Raw genomic sequence first — 24,045 nt, forward strand, 5'->3', positions numbered from 1 at the left:
AGTGTTTGCAGGTTAACAATGCTAAGCTATATGATAATAATGGTAAATGGCAATACATAAAGATACAGTAATATAAAATTTAAATAAAATTAAAAAAATTATATAAACCTACATAAATTTGCTGGTTGTGAGTGAAAATATTTGATATATTTCTTTCACTAATGCCACACAGCACTAGTGTGCTATGTGCACACTAGTGCAATCTTTCAACCTACCAAGAGTGCAGTTCACTGTTACTTTTGATATCTTTCGTATGTGACATTCTAGACATTTAGCAATAATCTCTTGTTAGATGTTATACAATTTAAAAATGTTACTTTATAATTTTATTTACCAGTACAATTTTCAAATTTAATTGGTTGTACTGTTTATTTTTTCTTCTAAATACACCCAGTTTCATTGTTTACCCTTGAAAATCTTTAAAACATACTTTTCCTTTGTTCTAAAAATGTAGAAGTGGTAGATTAATAAAGGACTCTATATACTGTTTAAATTTTTGGACTTTGTGCCCGCTTACAAGCTAATGTTAAAGATAGGATGGTATGTGACATTCCAGTTATTGTGAAATTATCTGCTGTTGGATGTTATACCATGTCTAAATTCATAGTATATATTTAGTTTTTAAAAATTTACTTTATACTTTACAATAAAGGAAGGACAGGATAAGAAACGACTACATCAGAGGTACAGTTAAGGTGGGGCCTCTGAGTAGAAATATGCAGGAATGTTGGTTGAGGTGGCTTGGACATGTGGAATGAAGAAGTGAGGAGTATGTGGGGAAGAGATGCGAAAAGTTGGAGGTGATAGGGAAGAGGAAGAGGGGGAGACCTAAGCTGAGATGGAAGGGCAAGGTGGCAGAGGATTTAAAAGAGAGAGGATGGAGGAGAGAGGAAGCCCAGGATAGGGAGGAATGGAGGAAAAGAATTAAGGACAGAAATGCTGACCCCATATAAACGTGGGAAGAAGGTGAAGATAAAGAAGAAGAAACTTTACAATGTAAAACTTACCAATACCAAAATTTTTCATAAAGATTCTCAAATTGCAAATTATTAGTTTAAAAAAATTACTTGAATATAACGTTCTCTTTTCTTATTGGGTCATGTTGAAAAGTCAGAACACATTGTTAAATGTCTTAGATTTTAATAGTGCTTTTGCAAAGTATTTTATAAATTTCTTTTTTTATTTCTAGAACATTTTGCATCTGAAGATATTAAGAAACATCTGCAGTTGCTTAATGAGAAATGGCAAATGCTAAAGGTAGCTATTAAATTATTTTTGAGACCTTTTCTGTAGTTCACTTTGGGATCTGCTGCAAAGTTAATATTTTCTTAACTTTGGAATAGACATGTCCCACCTTAAAATGTGCAAACATCTCCAACATTTAAAAATTTAAATATCTGTTAGTGTGTCATTATTATCAGTTTTAGTATTTCTTGTATATTGTTTTTATTTTTGATCTGCATAATTCATTTTATGTAAGAATTGAAGAAGTGTTACCAAAAAAAATTAAATAAACAGGCATAGTCTCATTCTTCATGCTTAATGCAAGTTTTGCCTACTCGTGTTAATTAATTAACTCCTGCAGTACTCCTTTAACCACTGACTTCATTATTTTCCCAGGAACAGAAGTCAAGTTTGGGTGCATGTCAGTTTGGTGCAAGACAATTTAGTAACAGTTTGGTGCATGACATTTCGCTGTATGTGACAATTTGGTGTATGACAAAACAAGACAAGAAATGCAAATTTTAAACATGCCATACTGTAAATAGTTAATTTAGTGATCACAGTACAGTTCATATTTTTGATAGCACTAACCACCTTTGTTTCTTTAATTCACATTCTGCTTTTTTAGGCAAGCCTATAAAAAAAGGTAACACAGACAGGTTAAAAATTGCGAAACAGTTACTTTACTTCCAGTTACTCTACTTTCACTTTTGTAGGTTGTATTTTCAGAAAATTCTTATGGAGGTAAGTTGCTCAAGAGACCAAAAAGTAGAGATCATTGATGGATACTGTCTAGTTAATGCACATCTGCTTGATGTTTTGCAACCCACATTATATTTTTATTGAAAGCGGTTAAAGTTAGTTGTAGGCTAGTTCTGCAGATGAGTTAAGGGTTACTGCATCATAGTATCCAGTCAGATTGTTCAAACAAGATTGCCTTGTAACAAATTAATACTCTGACTGCAGTATAATTGCATTCCTGTGTGGATAGTCCTATATTACTTCTCTAATCAGTTACTCCATTATTTTCCCTGGAACAGAGGTTACACTAACAGGTCTTTAATTACTTTTGTAGACGCCTCCGTAGCCAGATGGGAAGGAGCACACGCTTCTTGATTAGACCGGGGTTCGAGCCCGTCACCACCAAATACGGAGGATGCGGAAAGGTCAAGGCAATGACCACCGCATATTCCCGGAGTAATATGGCCTTAGTTGCTAATGCTCCAAATAACAAACAAACAAGCAACATTACTTTTGTTCCTCCCCATTGTGAATTAGAGATATATTTGCACCTCTTCAGTCAATATGGACTTTCCCTGAATCCAAAGATGATCATAATCATGGCATAATGTTTGCTTACCTCCTTGCTGCCTTCCTTAATACAGCTAGGTCGCGATTAGTGTGCCTAATGAATCCCATGAAGTAGTTGCATTATTCGAATTCACACTATTTGAAGTTATAATTATGTGTAAAATACAGTAATTAGTTCCAGCTCGACGGAAATAGGTAATGAAAAATTTTAAACATAAATTTTTATATGTTTATTGCCGAAATATTGCAATAAAGGATAAAAAGAATATACATCTACTTATAATTTAAATTTATTACTAACAAAGTCATATAGCACTGTAATTATAGAAAGCAAAATAAAAACAAAAAAAATTTTAAATATCATTCCTAAAGGTAAGCTTACACTGACGAAAACATCTTTATTGTCTTTCAAAATATTTTAGCAGCGTAGACTGAACTGTTTTCTCCTTTAAATTATGCTGGTAGATGCAGAGTGCTTTATCCACACCTTGGCAAATTTTCATGCTTCGATTGAGGTTATGGTCAGCATCCATAATTTTTTGCTTCACATCTTTGCTTCACATTTTTGCTTCACAAAAGATATCTTTGAATTCCTTGAGAGTGAACTCCTTCACTTGCACATTATCTCATTCTTCAGCATCATTGTTGGCTTCTTCAAATGCTCTTTGTTGATCTAAAAGTAGGAGATCATCATCAGTCAATTCTTCTGAGTGTGAATTGAGCAGTTCTCGAACATCGTCATTTTTTAGTTCATCAAATCCAAGTTCTCTTCCAATATTTGTTATTTCTTCTATCTATAACAGTTCGAAACCACTACTATTTGCACAATGAGGCAAAATGCACTTCCACACTCCACACATGTTGTTTACAGTTATTTGTTGCCAAGCATGTTGAATATTTTCTATTGCATGTCTAATGCTATAATTTTTCCAGAACTCTGTTAAGGAAATTGCATCGTCTCCTGTAGTTTTAGCAATTGCCTGTTCAAATGTTTTTCTTATGTAGTAGGCCTTAAATGTTGCGATGGTTCCTTGGGCTGCAACAAAGATGTGTTTGGCGGCAAAAAAATGATTTTTACATTTTCACATAATGAACCGAGTGTAGTTGGATGACCTGGAGCATTATCCAAAATTAGTAGAACTTTAAATGCGATGTTGCTTTCCTTGCAATATTTTTCAACAGCTGGGCAAAAATAGCTTGAAAACCAGTCAGTGAAAACAGCTTGGATCACCCATGCTTCCTTATTTGATCGCCAAATAACTGGAAGTGATCTTTAGTTGTAGCCTTTTAGAGCGCAAGGATTTGGAGCCCGATAAACAAGCATTAGTTTCAATTTAAAATCACATTGAGCATTGCCTCCCAATAAAAGTGTTAGGCGATCTGTAGACACTTTAAATCCAGGTTGAGTTTTTTCTTTCTTAGAAATGTAAGTTCTGGAAGGCATCCTTTTCCCGAATAAACCAGTTTCATCCACATTAAATATTTGTTGATCAGTGTATCCACCATCTTCGATTATTTTTTTAAAACATCAGGATATTTAGATGCTGCATCCTCATCTGCACTAGCCACCTCGGCGCCTCCGTAGCCAGGTGGGAAGGAGCAGCAGTGCGTAGCACACGCTTCTTGATTAGACCGGGGTTCGAGCCCGTCACCACCAAATACGGAGGATGCGGAAAGGTCATTCAGGGAATGACCACCGCATATCCCGGAGCAATATGGCCTTAGTTGCTAATGCTCCTAAAAAAAAAAAAAAATAAAAATAACTAGCCACCTCACCGGTAATTTTAACATTATGCAGCTGAACTCTATTTTTAAATCGATCAAACCAACCAGCATTTGCACTAAATGTTTCTCCTGCTTCATTATTTTTTTCTTTCACTCTCTTAAACAAATTTAAAGCTTTTGTTGTTGTTGTTGTTGTTATTTGGTTTTTAGGAGCATTAGCAACTAAGGTCATATTGCTCCGGGATATGCGGTGGTCATTCCTTGACCTTTCCGCATACTCCGTATTTGGTGGTGACGGGCTCGAACCCCGGTCTAATCAAGAAGCATGTGCTACGCACTGCTGCTCCTTCCCACCTGGCTACGGAGGCGCCCCTTAAAGATTTTGTCTGAATGGCTGCTCTGCTAAGGGGAATGAATTTTTGATTGCAATCCTCAATCCACACAGTTAAAATACGCTCCATTTCTATCATAGTAATACTTCTATTCCTTGTAGATGTTTGCAAACCACAAAAAGCTGATACAACTTTACATTTTTCTTTTATTTTCCCTGTGTGTTTTATAATATTCTGTACCGTAGATTCGGGCATTCCGACATCTCATCTTATTTTAGTTGCTATGACCGCGTTCATGTTGTTCAATCACATAATTTTTTTGCTCTAATCTAATAACGAGCCTCTTCTTTTTTGTGCTCATAGTGTTTTTATCTGAAAGAATCTTCCTTTTGTCCATTTTGTTAAGGGCACTTCTTAAAACGATTAAAACAAATCATGAAAACTAACATATATTATGACAGGCAGTAGCACATGCACACGCAAAGATAAACAAGTGTAACAGCATCTAATCGAGGTTAATTGTCTAATACAAGGCTAGTGCAGCTAGCCTTGCATTAATGGAATTTTGGTTCATATTAAATGCAACTTGGTATCATTATACAATTCACACTAAATCGAATATCGCATTATGCGAACTCTCATTAATCGCGACCTAGCTGTATAATTGGATAGATCATATCCATCCAGCACCTTTTTTATGTTTTGCTTCAACAATTTTTCTACAACTTTCCTCTCAGTTATCACAAAATCATTTAGCTCCCTGTTAGAGTTTCATAATCTTCTGGCAACCCCCCTCGCCAAAGAATTCTTCATGTGTGAATGTAGATGTAAAATACCTATTTAGTTTGTCAGCAAACTGAACAGGTTCATCAACAGTTAGACCACTGACATCAAGGGGACCAATATGATCCAACCCCTTCCCTCTACTGTTAAATGGCACCACTGTAGCCAGGTGGGCAGGAGCAGCAGTGCATAGCACAATCTTCTTGATTAGATCAGATTTCGAGCTCATGACCACCAAATATGGAGGATGCGGAAAGTTCAGGGAATGACCACCGCATATCCCCGCAGCAATATGGCCTTAGTTGTTAATGCTCCTAAAAAACCAAATAACAACAACTCTACTGCTAATATAAGGAAAGATGTTTTTTCTGCTTTTCTTTGCATTTTTTGCCAGAGACATCTTATAATTGTCAGCGTCTAGTTATTGTCGGTGACTCTATTGTCAGGGAGATAGGAAATATATTGTACAAAAAGGATAGGTGGAATAAGACCAGGGTATGTCTGCCAGGGGCGAAGGTTGGTGACATTGTAGAGCAGATATCATCTTTTAAGGGCACAAAGGTGATATTGTTGTTCATGTCGGCACTAATGACATTAAGAGTAGGAGATCTGCGGACTTACTTAGCAAGTACAGGTCAATTTTGAAAAAAATTTGCCAATTAAGGTTAAATTTGGAAGTGTCTACAATTCTGCCCAGATATAATAGGAGGGAGTATATGATGAGAGCCTTTTCAATCAATTTGGCCCTGGAGAGATTGTGCTAGGCTCATGGGGTACAATTTTTCTCACCATGGTCTGTGCTTGTTAACATGAGAGATTGTTTCTACAGGGATGGGATACACTTAAATAGAAAGGGTGCAAGAATATTTGCTGATGCTATCGAGGCAGTGTTAGGTGGGTTGGAAAACTGCTAGTTTGGAGGAATTCACAGACTAATAGATTAATGGTAGCCATAGGCAGAGGGGAAAGTTATTCTTGCACTGCTTCTTTTGGAATGAGCAGCAGCCTGCAAAGCGAGTTACCAGAGATTTCAAAGGCTGCTGGGAGTCATCATGGAACAAGTAAATACATGGATTGTGTTAGGGTAACTAAGAGTAAGAGTGTATGTATACTTGCATGTACACCAGTGCTAGGAGTATGGTAAATAAATATGATGAATTTGAAGTTCTGGTCACGACATCAAAAGCAGAGATTGTTGGGATATCAGAGACATGGTGCCACACAGATATAAGCAGTGCAGAATTGGAATTTGGGGAGTACAATGTGTACAGAAAGGATAGACAGGACAGGAAGGGAGTAGGGGCTATGATGTTAGTTAAGAAACACATAAAATCTAAGAAAGTGCATACAATATGGTCCTTGAGATCATCGCAGACATTTTCTCAGATATGCCAGACAAGCTGTACTTGCTACCTGGCAGTCTAAAACACTGATGGAACTGATATTCAGGTGACACTCAAGTCAAGTGGACCCAATTTCGGCAAAGTCTGAACGGTCTGTGACAGCCAAATCCTCTGCTTGCACCTTCATGATGGTCGGACTGTTAGTAATCCTGGGTATAACCCTCATGTGCAAGCACACTGTGGGTGACCACCCAAGTGTGAACCAACATAAGCAGTGGTCGAGGTGTTGGTGCCCACACCACATGGAGGAATGCTGTGCCTCTGTGTTACCAGGCAATACTAGGTGGTAGATAAATAAATAAATAAACGGTCAGAGGAATTCACAAGATAGATAGAATACAAGAAACAGCATTGTATTTAGCAGTCACGGGCTTGAACCCTGGTCACCCGGTTACTACGCTGGCCGTTTGATGACTCTCATCAACAGATGCAATACCACCACTTTGATTATTGGAGGCTTGAAGTGGTGGAAACCCATGTTTAGTCTCCAGAGCTAAGTTCTGGTCAACCCTTCCCATCTCTTCCATGATGACTTTTGAGGTTATGATGGACATCATGGCGAGATCCAATCTTCCTTATATTTCAAGGGTACAGCTCTAAATCGTGTTCGCAGACTGGCCGCTAGTTAGTACACCGGACCGAACCTATTGGTAACTCTTTAGGAAGCTTCCGGATTAGCTAATGTATAATCTTGCTACCTCTACTCTGCCAGATAGTGACTGGAGGGAGTCCGAGTAGTGTGTATGTGTGGTGGGGGGGGGAAATTGACGAGGCCACATTATGTCAAGGCTCTGGGTATATTCTTACCGTGTGTATGTCATATCCAAAAATTTCATTACTTCATACAGCATGCCCCCACCCCCCCCCAATTTTTTTTACTATCGAATACACTCAAAATTGTCAAACTAATAGAGTAAGCTTATCTGAAAAAAGATCTAAACCTCCCAAACACTTCCTAGTTCATGTCACAAATATATGTGGTCTCAGTTCTAATCTCAACGATGTCCATTTCCACTTGCAGTCTTCCAAACCCCATGTACTTTTTCTGACAGAATCTCAGTTATCGGTTGTTTCAACTACTGCTCATATCAGTTGCCCAAATTATTCGCTGCATGATTCTTTTTGCCTCAAAGGTGGTACTTGTGCATATGTCCATTTCAATATTCCCTGTCAGAGACTTGGTATTTGGAATCTCCTCTTTTCTGTTTTCTCTGGCTTAAAATCTCTCTACCTCATTCTGTCAAATTCTTCTGTTGTCTCTACCATTCTCCCAACTCCACTAATCACTTGGAGCTCTTTAACTTCCTCTCTATGCAATTTGATTTTCTCCAGTCCAACTTTTCTAACGGTGAGGTAATTTTCCTTGGTGATTTTAATGTTCCCAATTGCAGCCAGCTTCCATTTTCTAGTCACACAGACCCAGCTGGTTGAGATGCAGAGGCTTTTGCAGTTACTAATGATCTCGCACAGATTGTTCATTTTCCTACCAGAATACTGGACAATCCTAACCATACAGCCAACACGCTTGATCTTTTTCTTACAAACAATATTTCTAAGTACACGGTCGAAGTGAATGGTCCTTTAGGCATCTCAGATCACAACTTGGTGATTGTTTCTTCTCCAATGGAGCCTTTATCTCATGGCTATTCCCAACCTCGTGTTGTTTGGCATTACAAGAATGCAAAATGGGATGACCTACGAGATTTCTTTTCTTCCTTGGTTGGATTACTGTTTCAAAACTTCTGATGTCAACATTTGTTCAGATCATGTCAGTGAAATTATTCTTGTAGGAATGGAATCCTTTATTCCACACTCCACTTTAAAATCTCGTCCTTTATCTAAACCTTGGTTTTCCAATAAATGTGCTAAGGCTGTTCAAGAGAAGAATGTTGCTTATCTTAATTGGCTTGTTTCCAATTCTTGAGTTTTATTTTCTGCTTACACCAAAGCTTGCAACAATTGTAAAGCAGTTATTAATCAGTCAAAACTAGATTTTGAACAGGCTAAGAGTAGAAAATTTGCTTCTTGCCCTAATGGTAGCTGAGCATTAGCATTAGCATTAGTAGAGGCATTTGATGCAAGAAAGCAAGCTTATGCAGCATCAGCCAAAAAAAAAAAAAAAAACCACTTCCACTTCACCCCTCTGTTCGTTCAAAATACCTGTCCAGCTGAGCGTTAAACTTATTTAGGCTATCAACCTCCACTACAAGGGATGGAAGTCTGTTCCACCAACCAACCACCCGCTGGCTAAAGGCAAATTTCCGCACATCTATCCTACATCTGTCTTTCCTCAATTTGAATTTATGCCCTCTCAGGTGATTATTCTGAGCAAGAGAAATAATCCCATCAGCATTGAGCATGCTCAAACCATTCAAGGCTTTATACACCTCTATCAGATCACCTCGCCGGTGCCCAGTCTCCAGACACTGTAATTTGCAAAACTTAAGCCTTTCTTCGTAAGAGCACCCCTTTGTTCCATTCACTAATCTTGTTGCCCTTCTCTGTACTCGTTCCAGCAGCTCTACATCCTTCTTGAAATGAGGCCTCCAGACCTGTATACAGTACTCTAGGTGTGGCCTGACCATTGCCTTATACAAGGGAATAATCACCTCCTTATCCCTGCTGGAAAAATTCCTGTATATCATTGACAATACTCCATGAGCTACTCTTGCAGCCCGTCTGCACTGCTCAGAGAACTTCATATCTGCCTGCACAACCACCCCCAAGTCCCTTTCATTCTCTACCACTGTCAGTGTAGTACCACAGAGTTGATACGTTGCTCTGGGGTTGCTGTTTCCCATGTGTAGTACTTTACATTTGTCAATGTTAAACTTCATTTGCCACCTCTCGGCCCATCTGCTCAACCTTTCCAGATCCTGTTGCAGCAGCATAGTGTCAGTAGTGTCCTTGACAACCCTGCCAACCTTTGTATCGTCTGCAAATTTGGACATTAAGCTTGATATACCATCATCAATATCATTTATAAATACAGAAAACAATAATGGACCCAACACTGAGCCCTGAGGGACTCCACTAATAACATTAGTCCACGATGAGCAGTGTCCATTGATTACCACTCTCTGTCTTCTCCCCCTCAACCACCCCTTTATCCGTAGCAGCAATTTGCCTCCAATGTCACACTGCTCCAATTTGTGTAGCAGTCTTCCATGTGCCCTTTCTAAGATCCAAGTATATAATATCAAAGCTATTCCCTGCATCCAGTTCTTTTGTGACTGCGTCATAGTATCCAATCAAATTGGTCAGGCAAGACTTCCCCTTAACAAAACCATGCTGTGTCCGAGCTATAACTGAAGTCTTGTCTAAATGATCCTGCAGTGCTTCTTTAACCAGTGCCTCCATTAATTTTCCTGGAACAGAAGTTAAGCTCACAGGTCTATAATTACTTGTGTCAGCCTTTGATCCTCCTTTGTGAATTGGGGTTACATTTGCACATTTCCAGTCTATGGGTACCTCCCCTGAGTCCAAGGAAGCTCTCATAATTATGGCTAAGGGTTTGCTTACTTCCTTTGCTGCCTCCTTTAATATAACTGGATAGATCCCATCCACCCCGGGTGCCTTTCTTGTGTTTATCTTCAACAGTTTCTCCTCCACTTTACTCCCAGTTATTTCAAGATTCTGTAGCTTACTGCTAGAGTTGAATACACCTCTGGCATTCCCCTCGCTAAATAACTCCTCATGTGTGAATGTCGATGCAAAATATTCATTTAGTTTGTTAGCTACCTGAGCAGGATCATCAACAGTTGACCCATCAATATCAAGTGGACCAATCTGATTCATCCCCTTCCTTCTAGAGTTTACATAAGTAAAGAACTCTTTGCTGTTTTTCTTTGCATCCCTTGCCAAGGATTTCTCGTAATCTGCCTTCGCCTGCCTAACCTCCTTTGTAACTTGGTTACATATCAACTTGTATCTATCATAGGCTTCTGTGTCATGTGTTAATTTGTAAGTATCCCATGCATTTTTCTTCTCTGCCATATGCCTCATTAGTTCATCTGACATCCATTTTGGCCTAAACCTTGAACAATATTTCTTAGTTGGTATGTAAAGCCTAGTAGCTTCCAAGATAAGTTCTTTGAATGCTTCCCATTTTGAATTTGCTGTTGGTAACATCATCAGTTGGTCCCACTGTATAGAATTTAAATACTGTCTCAGTCCATCGTAGTCGCCTTTACGGAAGCAATAACCCTTCCTTTACCCCTAATGGTAGTTACCTCTTTGAGTAAATCCCACTTCAGCACACTGTGATCACTGCCACCTAGTGGTTCATTTATCTGCAGATTCTTAATGCATGAAGAATCACTGCTGATAATCAAATCAAGAGTATTACTCCCTCTAGTTGCCTCCCGAACATGCTGATGTAGAAAACAATCATCCAATAAATCCACAAAAGCCCTGCTAGTGTGTGAGTGACCAGCCCCCAAATTCCAGTCAATATCTGGGAAATTAAAATCTCCCATTATAAGACTCTCTGATTTACTGGCCCACTCTATTTCCCTGTACAGTTTCTTATTATACTCATCAGAGTCATTAGGCCTATAGCACACTCCTACTCTCAATTTTGATCTCCCAATGCTTATGTCACACCAAACTGACTCAACACTGCACTGTCCAGCAATGTCGACTGGCTTCACTTCCTTGGTTTTTATGTGTTTCTTAACTAATAGCATAACCCCTCCCCCCTTCCTATCCTGTCTATCCTTTCTGTAGACGTTGTACTCCCCAAATTCCAGTTCTGCATCCCTTATATCTGTGTGACACCACGTCTCTGATATCCCAACAATATCTGCCTTTGATGTTTTGAGCAATACCTCAAATTCATCAAATTTATTTACTAAACTCCTAGCATTGGTGTACACGCAAGTATACCTGCACCTGTTTCTATTCTTAGCTACCCTAACACAACCCATGTGTTTACTTGTACCGCAATGGCTCCCAGCAGTCTCTGAAATATCATGCATCTTGTTTTTCAGGCTTCTGCTCATTCTAATAGAAGCAGTGCAAGAATCTCTTTCACCTCTGCCAGTGGCTACTGTCAATCTATTGGTCTTTGTCTCCCCCCAAGCTAGCAGTTTTCCGACCCACCTAACACTGCCTTGATAGCATCAGCAATTTTGGCTGCATTTTGGTTATTTTGGAGCATTTTGGTCTCTTGCCAAAGCTATTGGCCACAACGTTTGCCCATCTCTGCTCCCACCTCTGTCAAAACCAGATGGTTCTATTGTCACTTCAGCTAAGGATAAAGCTGACCTGCTAGCATCCCATTTTTCTTCCAACTGATGTATTAATGATCTTGGTAAAACACCTCCCACCATTCCCAACACGCTCCATTCAATGCCTCCTGTGGTCTTCCATCAAAAGGATTTCAGATGGATCTTGACAAAACTTGATGCTCAGAAAGCTCCAGGTCCTGATGGTATTTCTCCACTTGTTCTCAAAACCTGTGCTCCTGAACTTACTCCTGTTCTTTGCCGCCTTTTTTCACTTTCTTATTCCAAAGATGTTTTTCCTTCTGCTTGGAAATTTGCTCATATCCAGCCAGTTTTTAAAAAGGGTGACAAATCCCTCCCATCCAATTATCGTCCCATTGCAATTAAATATCTCACAATAAGTTTTCTTCTGCTCCTATGCTTATCTTTGGTGACACTCCGATTTCTAATCAAGATGATATATCTCTTTTGGGGATTACCCTGAATTCTAATCTCTCTTGGCACAAGCACATTATAAATATTGCTTTCTCTGCATCTAAAAAACTTGGTTTTCTCTTTTGATCTCGGAGTTACTTTTCTTTCAAACCACTGTTCACCCTGTACAAATCGCAAATCCGCCCTACCTTGAAATATTGTTCCCACATTGGGGTGGTGCCCCCAAAACCTCTCTTAGGCTTCTAGATTCCATTTAGCAGAGGGCAGTTAGGTTAATTAATGACTCATCTCTAACAGAGTCTCTCCACTCGCTGTCTCACAAGGCACCTCCATAGCCAGGTGTACAGGAGCGGCAGTGCGTAGCACACGCTTCTTGATTAGATCGGGGTTCGAGCCCGTGACCACCAAATACGGAGGATGTGGAAAGGTCAGGGAATGACCACTGCATATCCCCGCAGCAATATGGCCTTCGTTGCTAATGCTCCTAAAAACCAAATAACAACAACAACAAGTTGTCTCACATACATTCTGTTTCTGCTGCATGACTTTTCTACAGATACTTCCATGGGCACTGTTCTTCTGAATTGGCTTCTATAATTCCCACTCTCTCTCTTAAAACAGTCCGAACACATGCTGCCAGCAGCCAACATCCATTTACTGTCCAACTACCAACTCACAGAACCAACTTTTCATATTCCTCGTTTATTCATTCAACTTCCATTTTCTGGAACAAACTTCCTTCGTACGTATTTCCTAAAAATTGCAGTCTTTGGAAGTTCATGTCTAATATCAACAAATATCTTCCTTTGTCTTCTCACCTCCAACCCAAGCATGGTACTAAGTACTGTGGGTTCTAATACCTCTCATGTTTGGAGTTTTCATTAAAAAAAAAAAAAATTGACATTGGTGGACAATGCAATGTTGAGTCAGTGTGGTGTGACATAAGCACTGGGAAAGGGAAAATGAGAGTAGGCGTGTGTTACAGTCCTAATGAATCTGATGAGTATAATGAGCAATTGTGCAGAGAAATAGAATGGGCCAGTAAATCAGATTGTGCTATAATGGTTATTGACTGGAACTTGAGTGTTGGTTACTCACACACTAGCAAGACTTTTGTGAATTTATTGGATGATTGTTTTCTTCAGCAACATGTCTGAGAAGCAACCAGAGAGGGTAATACTCTTGATCTAATTATCAGCAGTGATTCTTCTTGCGTTAAGAATCTGCAGATAAAGGAACCACTAGGTGGCAGTGATCACAATGTACTGATGTGGGATTTACTTAAAGATGTAACCACCATCAGGGGTAAGGGGAAGGGTTTTTGCTTTTGTAAAGGTGACTACAATGGTCTCAGAGAGTTTCTAAATTCTGTACAGTGGGATCAACTGATGATGTTACCAATGATGAATTCTAAATGGGAGGCCTTCAGGGAATTAATCTTGAAGGGTACTAGGCTTTTCATACCAACTAGGAAATACTGCTCAAGGTTTAGGCCTAAATGGAAATCAGATGAATTAATGTGACTCTTGGCAGAAAAGAAAGATGCATGGGATCCATATAAATTATCAGGTGACACAGAAGACTATGGTAGATATAAGATAGTCTGTAATCAAGTCACAAAGGAGATTAGGCAAGCAAAGGCAGATTACCAGAAATCTTTGGTAAAGGATATAAAGAAAAACAGCAAAGAGTTCTTTACTTATGTAAACTCTAGAAGGAAAGGGATGAATCGGATTGGTTCACTTAACATAGATTGTTTGACTCTTAATGATCATGCTCAGGTAGCTGATAACCTGAAGGAGTATTTTACATCTACATTCACACATGTGGAGTTATTCAAGGAGGTGAATGTGAGAAGTTTATCAAAATCTAACAGGGTGCTACGTGATTTTTTTTAAAATCTGAGAGCAAAGTGGGGGAGAAATTGTTGAAGTTAAACATAAGGAAGGCACATGGAGTGTATGGAATCTATCCAGTTATATTAAAGGAGGCAACAAAGGAAGTAAGCAAACCCTTTGTCATAATTGTGAAAGCTTCCTTGTGCTCTGGGGAGGTCCCCATGGACTGGAGATGTTCAAATTTGTCCCCAGTTCACAAAGGGAATCAAAGAGTTACACGAGTAATTACAGACCTGTTACTTTGACTTCTGTTCGAGGGAAAATAACCAGTAACTCAATAATGACTCATCACAGTCATTATGGAGTCAATGGTGAAGGAAGCAGTGCAGGATCATCTAGACAAGACTGCAGTTATAGTTCAGACACAGCATGGGTTTGTTAAGGGAAAGTCTTGCCTGACAAATTTGATTGGTTACTATGATGTAGTGACAAAGGAATTGGATGCAAAGAATAATTTTGATATCATGTACTTGGATTTTAGGAAAGCTTTTGATACCATGGCACATGGAAGACTACTGTACATATTGGAGCAGTGTGGCATTAAGGGCAAGTTGCTACAATGGATAAAAGGATGGTTGAGTGGAAGAAGACAGAGAGTGGTTATCAGTGGACAGTGTTCTCCATGGACTAATGTTATTGGTGGAGTTCCCCAGGGTTTGGTGTTGCACCCATTGTTGTTTTGTATATTTATCAATGATATTGATGAAGGTATATCAGGGTTAATGTCTAAATTTGCAGACGATTCAAAGGTTGGCAGGGTTGTTAATGACAGTAATGATAGACAAGATTGTCTATCATTACTGTCATTAATACAATGATTGTCTATCATTGTTGTTAGCATTAGCATTAGTAGAGGCATTTGATGCAAGAAAGCAAGCTTATGCAGCATCAGCCAAAAAAAAAAAATAATAAATAATAAATAAATAAAAAATAACCACTTCCACTTCACCCCTCTGTTCGTTCGAAATACCTGTCCAGCTGAGCCTTAAACTTATTTAGGCTATCAACTTCCACGACAAGGGATGGAAGTCTATTCCACCAACCAACCACCCGCTGGCTAAAGGCAAAATGACATTAATGTCATTAACAACCATGCCTATCATTACTGTCAGTGACAAGCAGTGTTGTTAATGACAGTAATGATAGACATGCTACTGCAACAGGATCTGGAAAAGTTGAGCAGATGGGCCGTGAGGTGGCAACTGAAATTTAACATTGACAAATGTAAAGTACTGCATATGGGTAGCAGTAACCCCAGAATACTGTATCAACTGGGTGGTACTATGCTCAGTGTAGTGGAGAATGAAAAGGATCTGGGGCTAATTGTGTAGTCAGATATGAAGTTTTCTGAATAGTGCAATAAGGCTGAGAATAGCTCATGGTGTCTTGTAAATGATATACAGGAATTTTGCTAGCAGGGATAAAGAGGTGATTGGCCACTTGTATAAGGCAGTGGTCAGGCCACACTGAGTACTGTAAAGAGGTCTGGAGTCCTTATTTTAGAAAGGATGTAGAGCTGCTGGAATGAGTACCAAGAAGAGCGACAAGATTAGTGAATGGAACAAAGGGTTGCTCTTACGAAGAAAGGATTAAGATTTGCAAATTACAGTGTCTGGTGACTAGGCACCTGCAAAGTGATCTGATTGAGGTGTATAAGACCTTGAGTGGATTGAGAAAGCTCAATGCTAATGGTATTCTTCCTGTGGTCAGATTACTCACATAAATTCAAATTGAGGAAAGACAATTGTTGAATAAATGTGCAGAAATTCGCCTTTAGCCAGTAGGTGGTTGATAGTTGGAACAAACTTCCATCTGTCGTAGTGGAGGTCAGCAACTTAAATAAGTTCAAGGCAGAACTAGACAAACATTTGGAGTGAATGGATGGGTGAAATGGGAATGGTGTTTTTTTTTTTTTTTTTTTTTTTGGCTGATGCTATATGAGCTTGCTTTCTTTTGTCATTGTTGTTGTTGTTATTTGGTTTTTAGGAGCATTAGCAACTAAGGCCAAATTGCTCCTGGGATATGCGGTGGTCATTCCCTGACCTTTCTGCATCCTCTGTATTTGGTGGTCACGGGCTCGAACCCGGGTCTAATCAAGAAGCGTGTGCTATGCACTGCTGCTCCTGCCCACCTGGCTATGGAGGTGCCCTTTCTTTGTCATATGCCCTGCTAATTCGAATGCTAATAATCTACCTTAGCTTGACTAACCTCCTCTGTGATTTGATTGTTGACTAATTTATACTTACCATAGATTTCTATATCACCTGATTTATATGCATCTCATGCATTTTTCTTCTTTGCCACAAGTCTTATCAATTCGTTTGACATTCATTTAGGTTGAAGCCTGTAACAGTGTTTCTTAGTTGGTATGAATAGCCTAGTAGCTTCTATTATTACTTCTCTGAATGCTTCCCATTAGAATTTGCTGTTGGTAATATCATATGATGGTCCCATTGTGTAGTATTTAAAAACTGTGAGAGACCACTGTAGTCAACCATACAAAAGCAAAAGCCCTTCCCTTGCTAATGGGATTTTTTTTTTTTACCCTTGACAGTAGTTATGCTTTTAAGTAACTCCCACATAAGCATACTGCAATTACTGCCAATCAGAGGTTTTTTTACCTGCAGGTTTTTAATGCACGACAAATCATTGCTGATAATGAGATCAAGAATGTTTTTTCTTTAACATGCTGCCGTAGAACTTGTTAGTGTGTGAGTGACAAACCCACAGGTTTCAGTTAGTACCTTGAAAGTCCTCCATTATAGGGGATTCTGTATTACTAATCTGCTTTATTTCTCTGTATAATTGTTCATTATACTCATCACAGTCATTAGGCCTATAACACATTCCTGCTGTCATTTTGGTTTTCCTATTGCTTTTGTCACGCTGCACTGACTCAACATTGCACTACCCATCCATGTGGACTGGACGTACTGCCTTAGATTTAATATGCTTCTTAACTAATTGCATAAAAAAAAAAAAAACGTAAACTGCAGCCATATCAACCCATTGCAGGATGTAAGCCTCCTCAACAATTCATGCTTAGGGAATTGCATAAATCACTAATTGCATATCATCATCATCATCATCAGCCATTTTCAATTCACTGCAGGATGAAGGCCTCTTCAGCAACTTTCCAGTTCCTTCTGTTTTGAGCACTGGCCATCCATTTACTACCCACAAACTCATGAATTTTATCTATCCATCTCCACCTTTGTCTTTCAGGTTTTCTTCTAGCTCCTCTTGGATACCATTCTGTTATTTTCTTAGTCCATCTGTCATCATGTCTTCGAGCTATGTGTCCTGCCCAAGACCATTTTAGTTCTTTAGTTTTGATAAGAATGTCCTTTACTTGAGTTTGCTGCCTAATCCATGTGTTTCTCTTCTTATCTAACAGTCCGATTCCCAATATAATTCGTTCCATTCTTCGCTGTGTAGTTCTTAGCTTCTCTTCCATTCTTTTGGTGAGTGCCCAAGTTTCACTTCCAAAAGTCATGGTGGGGAGTATACATTGGTTCATTATTTTACGTTTCAGACAAACTGGGATATTACTCTTCAGTATGTGACTATATTTCCTGAATGCTATCCATCCAAAATTTATTCTTCTCTTGATTTCCAGCCATTTATCATTATTACAGCTAATAACTTGTCCCAGATAAGTATATGACTCCACCTTTTCAATTACTGCTCTTTCAATCATTATTTCCCTTTCTGTGGCATACTTGTTCATCATTACTTTTGTTTTAGTCATATTCATCTTTAGTCCCAAATCCTTACTAACTGTGCATAACTGATTAAGATTTTCCTCTAATTCTTTGGGATTGTGGCTTATGACTACAATGTCATCTGCAAATTGTAAATGGTTTAGGTACTCTCCGTTCACATCGACTCCTTTCTGCGACCAGTCTAATCTTCTGAAAGCTTCCTCAAGGGCAGCAGTAAACAGCTTCAGAGATATTGTGTCTCCTTGTCGAACTCCTTTCTCGATTTTAAATTTCCTACTGTCTTTGTCTAGTCTAATAAAGGAGGTAGCACTCTCATATATTTTCTTCAAAATCATAATATGTGGGGTATCTATGCCTTGTCTTTCCAGTGCCTGAAACATTGCCTTATGCTGTATGGAGTCAAATGCCTTTTCATAATCCACAAATGCCAGGCATAATGGTGTTTTATATTCATTTGCTTTGCCCATTAGCTGTGATATTACGTGAAGGTGATCCATAGTTGAGAATTCTGTCCTAAAGCCAGCTTGCTCTTTCGGTTGATTCTCATCAAGTATTCTTTCTAATCTGTTAGTAATGACCCTTGTGAACAACTTGTAGATGTGGGATAACAAGCTAATTGGTCTATAATTTCCAATTTCTGATTTATCTTCTTTCTTATGCAGCAAAACTATGATTGCATTATTCCACTGCTTAGGCGTCACACCTTTTCTAATGCACTTTGTGAAGAGCCTTGCCAGTTTTTGTGTTATGTCTCTTCCTCCCAATTTTAACAACTCTACAGTAACTTCATTTTCCCCCTGGGCTTTCTGATTCTTCATTTTCTTCAATGCATGTTCTACCTCATCAGGGAGAATATTGGGTATGTCGTATGTGTTGCTACTTTGCAATCCATCTTCCCCATTGCTGGCATCATTCCCCTGCTCCTTGTATAATTCTCTATAGTAGTCTTCTGCTATTTGAATTATGCCTTCTCTGCTGTTTATAAGTACACCATCGCTATTCTTCAGTTTCAGTATCATTTGTCTTTCTGTATTACTGCTCATGGCTGCTGATTTAAATCCTTTGTTTTCCCTTAATGCTTGTTCTACTTTTCTTGTGTTAAATCTTCTTATGTCCTCTCTGAGTCTCTTTCTAATGGCTTTGCATAACTCAGTATACTCAATTTTCTCCCTGTCAGTGTTTTTCTTGCTCTTCATTTGTCGTCTTCGGTTCATCATGACAAGTGTTTCTTGACTAATTTTTTCTTCTTTGGATTTCTTTTTCCCTATAGGTTTTTTGGGCTTTATCACTTTCAGAAAGATGTAATATTCCTCGTCAATATCTTGGTCCTGAGCAGTCTGCAGAAGCTCAAACTTGTTCTTAAGTTCCAGTACATACTGCTTTTTCTCCTCTTCTGTTATCTCAAAGACCTTTGTATTATTTACTCGAGTAATTTTTTTTCTTTTCCTTTCCTACATCTATATCAAGTGTACAACTTACCATTCTGTGATCACTTCCAACATTTACCTTATTCAGGATGGTAACATCATTCACAATATATCTTCTGTTAGTGAGGATGAAGTCGATTTCATTAGTAGTTAATCCATTTGGACTCTTCCATGTCCACTTTCTGTTCACCCTTTTCTTAAAAAAAGTGTTCATTACTGACAGTCCTTGAGATTCTGCAAATTCCACAAGTCTTTCACCTCTTTCATTTCTTTCACCAATTCCAAAATTTCCTATAGTTCCTCTTTCTGCGCTGTTTTGTCTTTTTCCAACCTTAGCATTGAAGTCCCCCATAATAATAGTGTAGTGGGTTTTCTGCTCATCTAGAAGACTCTCAATTTTGGTGTACATTTCTTCAACCTCTTCATCATCATGGCTCAATGTTGGTGCAGAAATCATTATAATCTTTAGCTTGTACCTCTTAGAAATCTTGAGTATTAGTCTTGACACCCTTGGTGATGTACTTTTGAATTCCAAAATGTTGTTTTTAAAATCTTTATGGACCAGAAACCCAACTCCACCTTCACTCCTTTCACTGTTTCCATTGGTGTACAGCAGATTTCCACTTGATAAACTTATAAGTGATTCATTTCTTCTTCTTTTTTCAGCCAAACCGATGATATTCCAATTCACATTTTCTAATTCCTTTTCCAGCTCTAATATCCTGTCTTCACCGATGAGTGATCTTACGTTATAACAGGCCAAGTTCACTTTCTGTGCATGGCAGCCTGGTCGTACCCAGAGATTCTTAGCATCCTCTGCTTCCACTCTGATCCTCTCGCTGCCGTAAGAGGGAGAGTGAAAGCTGCTGGGGACTGAGGGCCATTTGTTTTCTCGTGCTGTCATATGCTGGAGGGTTTGGTCTTTTCCTCTTCATGCTGACCAGGCGTCTTGAAGAGAACCACTCTACACGTTCATTGCCACATAAGTGACGTAACAGGGCTTACCATCGAGAAGGTGTGCATGAGTGGATTTTAGGGAAGCAGGCCAACCAGACTTCTCCTAAATCTTCTGTAATAGAGAGATATTGGATCCATCAGTGTTTTAGGCTGAGTGTCTGATAACACACAGGATACCTGTTCCCCTCTAAGCCCCTAATTGCATAACCCCTCCCCAATCTTGTCCTGTCTGTTCTTTCTGTGCAGATTGTGCTCTCCATGTTTAAACTCCGAGTTTCTTATGTCTGAGTGATACCATATCTCCTGTATCCCTACAATGCCTGAATTTGATGACTTGATCAGTACTTCAAGTTCATCAAATTTGTTTAATGTACCTGTTCTTACTCTTAGTTACCCTAACATAGCCCAAGTATTTACTTGTTCCATGATTTCAGTGTATTTTATTTCTTTATATTTATGCCTCTGGAATTTCATATATATAATGAATTCAAATTTTAAATTTAGCAACTTGATATTATTTTTTCAGGATAAAGCTTTGCAAAGAAAGCAAGATTTAGAAGATTCTCTTTTAGCCCATCAGTATTTTGCTGATGCTAATGAAGCAGAATCATGGATGAAGGAAAAGGAACCTATTGTAGGAAGCCAAGATTATGGAAAAGATGAAGATTCCACAGAAGTAAGTATTACAGAAATTGAATTTCATAACTTTTGAATTTGACAAGAATAACATAACCTAGTTCACAAGATTAGTGAAAACATATTTTTAGTTGTATTACCAAAATAATATTTCACATTATTATCTGTAAATGTTCACTTAAATGTCATAAATGTGATGTCATAATTTAACTGAGTGGCAAGTGTAAAATATATACAACAGGAATCACTATTACTTATTTACTATTATATTTTGTTAACTAGTTATAAAAATTGTATATGTCATCTCAGATACATAGCAGTTATATACTCACATATATTTACAAAAGTCAGTATGTTGCCTTTATAAATGACTCTAACCGGAAGTCTTGGAATTATTAATTTGTAATAGTTCAAAAAATCAAATTACAAAAAAAAAAAAAAAATATATATATATATAAAATTGGCACTGATATTATTACAAAAAAATAGAAGAGTAAAGAAGCTGCTCACATTGAAAAATACAAAAACTGTATAATTAATAGAAGTAATGAAAGAAACTTAAAATAACAACCAGGTAAAACTGCCATGAAAACATGGAAGTGCAAGTGGGTAGTTTAACTAAATTCAAGGAAGAACTAGACAAACTATCAGAGGGGATAGTGAAGTTTTTTTTTTATTTTTTTGGCTGCTGCTGTATAAGCTTTAATTCTTGCATCATTTGCTAACGCTAAATTTTACAAATTGGAATCCTCTGATTTGTAAAAACCTCTGACTCTCCCAGAAATTTGCTTATGCTGGACCACATTTTGATAATTTTAATGACAAATTTCTAACTAGAGTCATATCTTGACAGTTGATGGCTTTATCGGCTGCATTGTAAATTAAGTGGGGAACATCAGTACATGACGTAGGTAGAGTACATTTTCGAAAATTCAAAAAAAAACATACTGAAGTTTTGAAATCATTACTTTCATGTATTTGGTTCTGACCATATTTTGCCAATTTTTTTCCATTACTCATCTTAAAAGTGATGTAATAGTTATGCTGTTAGGAACTATCACAAAATGAATATCTAAAATAACTTTAATTTTAATTGCCATATGTCACCAAAGACCACTTGGTATCAATGAATATGGCAGAACAGTATATATGCAACTTGAACAGGCAGGTAAGTCTGCATGCTTTGCTCTGGAAGATTTTAACTTACCACTCATTAATCAGAAATCATGGACTGGTAATTTGTTGTGGGTTAAATATTTTTGAATCTACTTGTGACTATTATCCATATCAGCATGAGAGAGAGAGAGAGAGAGAGAGAGAGAGAGAGATCTGTGATATGATAGTTCAGGAACCATTAGCATTAATATGTAAGGGAAAGAGTTTTAATTTCAAGAAATAAGTTTTCTGTGCACTGGAGATCGTTTCAGATTCAATAAATTGGGATCACATATAAGAGAAGGAAAGTTCAGTTGAACACTTTCAAGACGTGTATAAGTACCCATTTCAAGACAATCAAAGCCATGTTGATGAAAGAGATTTATTGAGCTTAATAGAATGGAAGGCAGAATGGACTAATTGTCAAGTGATAAGTAACTCAGATTCATGTAATAATTATAAGTTGGTTTTTAAGAAGGCCACAGAGGGGTTAAGCAGTCAGACAAATTCTGAGTAGGAGAAATTATATAGCCATGAGTGCCAAAGATGGGCAATTCATCTGGTGAGAATAGCAAAGGGATATTCATATGAGGAGAGACTATGAGTGTATGAGTTACTAAGTTTGGAAACTAGACATTTTGGGGATGAAAGGGGTGAAATTTGAAATGGGACACAAAAACCAAAGGGTATAGGCAAATATTGGGTGTAAGGGATTCACTCAACATTATATTTAGTACTTCACATACATAACAATAACAATTATGTAAGCAAATCGCATTTCCAAACTTTTATGCATAGCGTATCGGGAAAATACTACTCTCTCCCATAAAATATTAATTTTAACAGTTAAATACGGGAGGAGCATTATTTCCCCCTTTTTTTCCCCTTGTATAAAAGTCATAACAGTGAATCACCTATAATTGCATAACTGATACTGTTATGTAAGTGAATTACAGTTCACAACGTTTATACAAGGATACGGTTATAAATAAATAAATTTTCTGTTTATACTTGGGCACAACTGCATAAAGTCACGGGAGTTCACAAGATAGAGAGAGAATACGAAACATACTGTATTTTGTAGTCACAAGGGCTTGATCACAGTCATTTAAAGTTCTTGCACTTTGTACCCTTGTGCGTGACCACTCGGCTGCAGAGGGCTGCTATATAAGCGAAACTACAGTCCCGACTTTTATACAAGGGCATAAAGAGGGGAAATAGTACTCCTTCCATATCTCATTTTTAAAATGAGTATCAATCAGTTGTGTAAGTAAATCACAGATCCTGACAAAGGCAAAAAGGGGAGGAGGAATAGTGCTCCTCCCATATCTCACTATTAAAATAAATATTTTATGGGAGGGGGTAATATTTCCCTGTATGCTAGTGTTTAAAGGTTGGGAACTGTGATTCACTTACATAACTGATACCGTTATACGTAAGGTGCGGCGCCTCCGTAGCCAGGTGGGAAGGAGCAGCAGTGCGTAGCACACGCTTCTTGATTAGACCGGGGTTCGAGCCCGTCACCACCAAATACGGAGGATGCGGAAAGGTTAAGGAATGACCACCGCATATCCTGGAGCAATATGGCCTTAGTTGCTAATGCTCCTAAAAACCAAAAACAAAAACAACAAACGTAAGGTGCTAAATATAATATCAAGCGAGTCCCTGATACCGGACATTTTCTGAGGTATAAATATAAACTATTGGGGGAAACTGATAGAATGGACCTAAGGAAATTTGTTTAGTCAGTGTGTTGCTAATTACTGGAATAAACTGCTTTCCTAGGTAGTTGCAGTTGACAGTCAG

General features: G+C 38.2%; 1 protein-coding gene across 2 annotated transcripts in view; it reads left to right on the forward strand.

Moving 5' to 3' along the window:
- Window positions 1–24,045, forward strand: part of LOC150087841 (spectrin alpha chain-like) — a 455,664-nt gene that overhangs the window by 190,575 nt on the left and 241,044 nt on the right. For both annotated transcript variants that reach the window (XM_090369231.1, XM_090369232.1), the window contains exons 21-22: window positions 1,190–1,257; window positions 20,975–21,124. In XM_090369231.1, the coding sequence (XP_090225357.1) occupies window positions 1,190–1,257; window positions 20,975–21,124 (218 nt within the window). The remainder of the gene's footprint in view (window positions 1–1,189; window positions 1,258–20,974; window positions 21,125–24,045) is intronic.

Source organism: Mastigoproctus giganteus, chromosome 3 (genome assembly GCF_048544385.1).
Source record: "Mastigoproctus giganteus isolate SK-2022 chromosome 3, ASM4854438v1, whole genome shotgun sequence".
NCBI classification, from domain to species: domain Eukaryota; kingdom Metazoa; phylum Arthropoda; class Arachnida; order Uropygi; family Thelyphonidae; genus Mastigoproctus; species Mastigoproctus giganteus.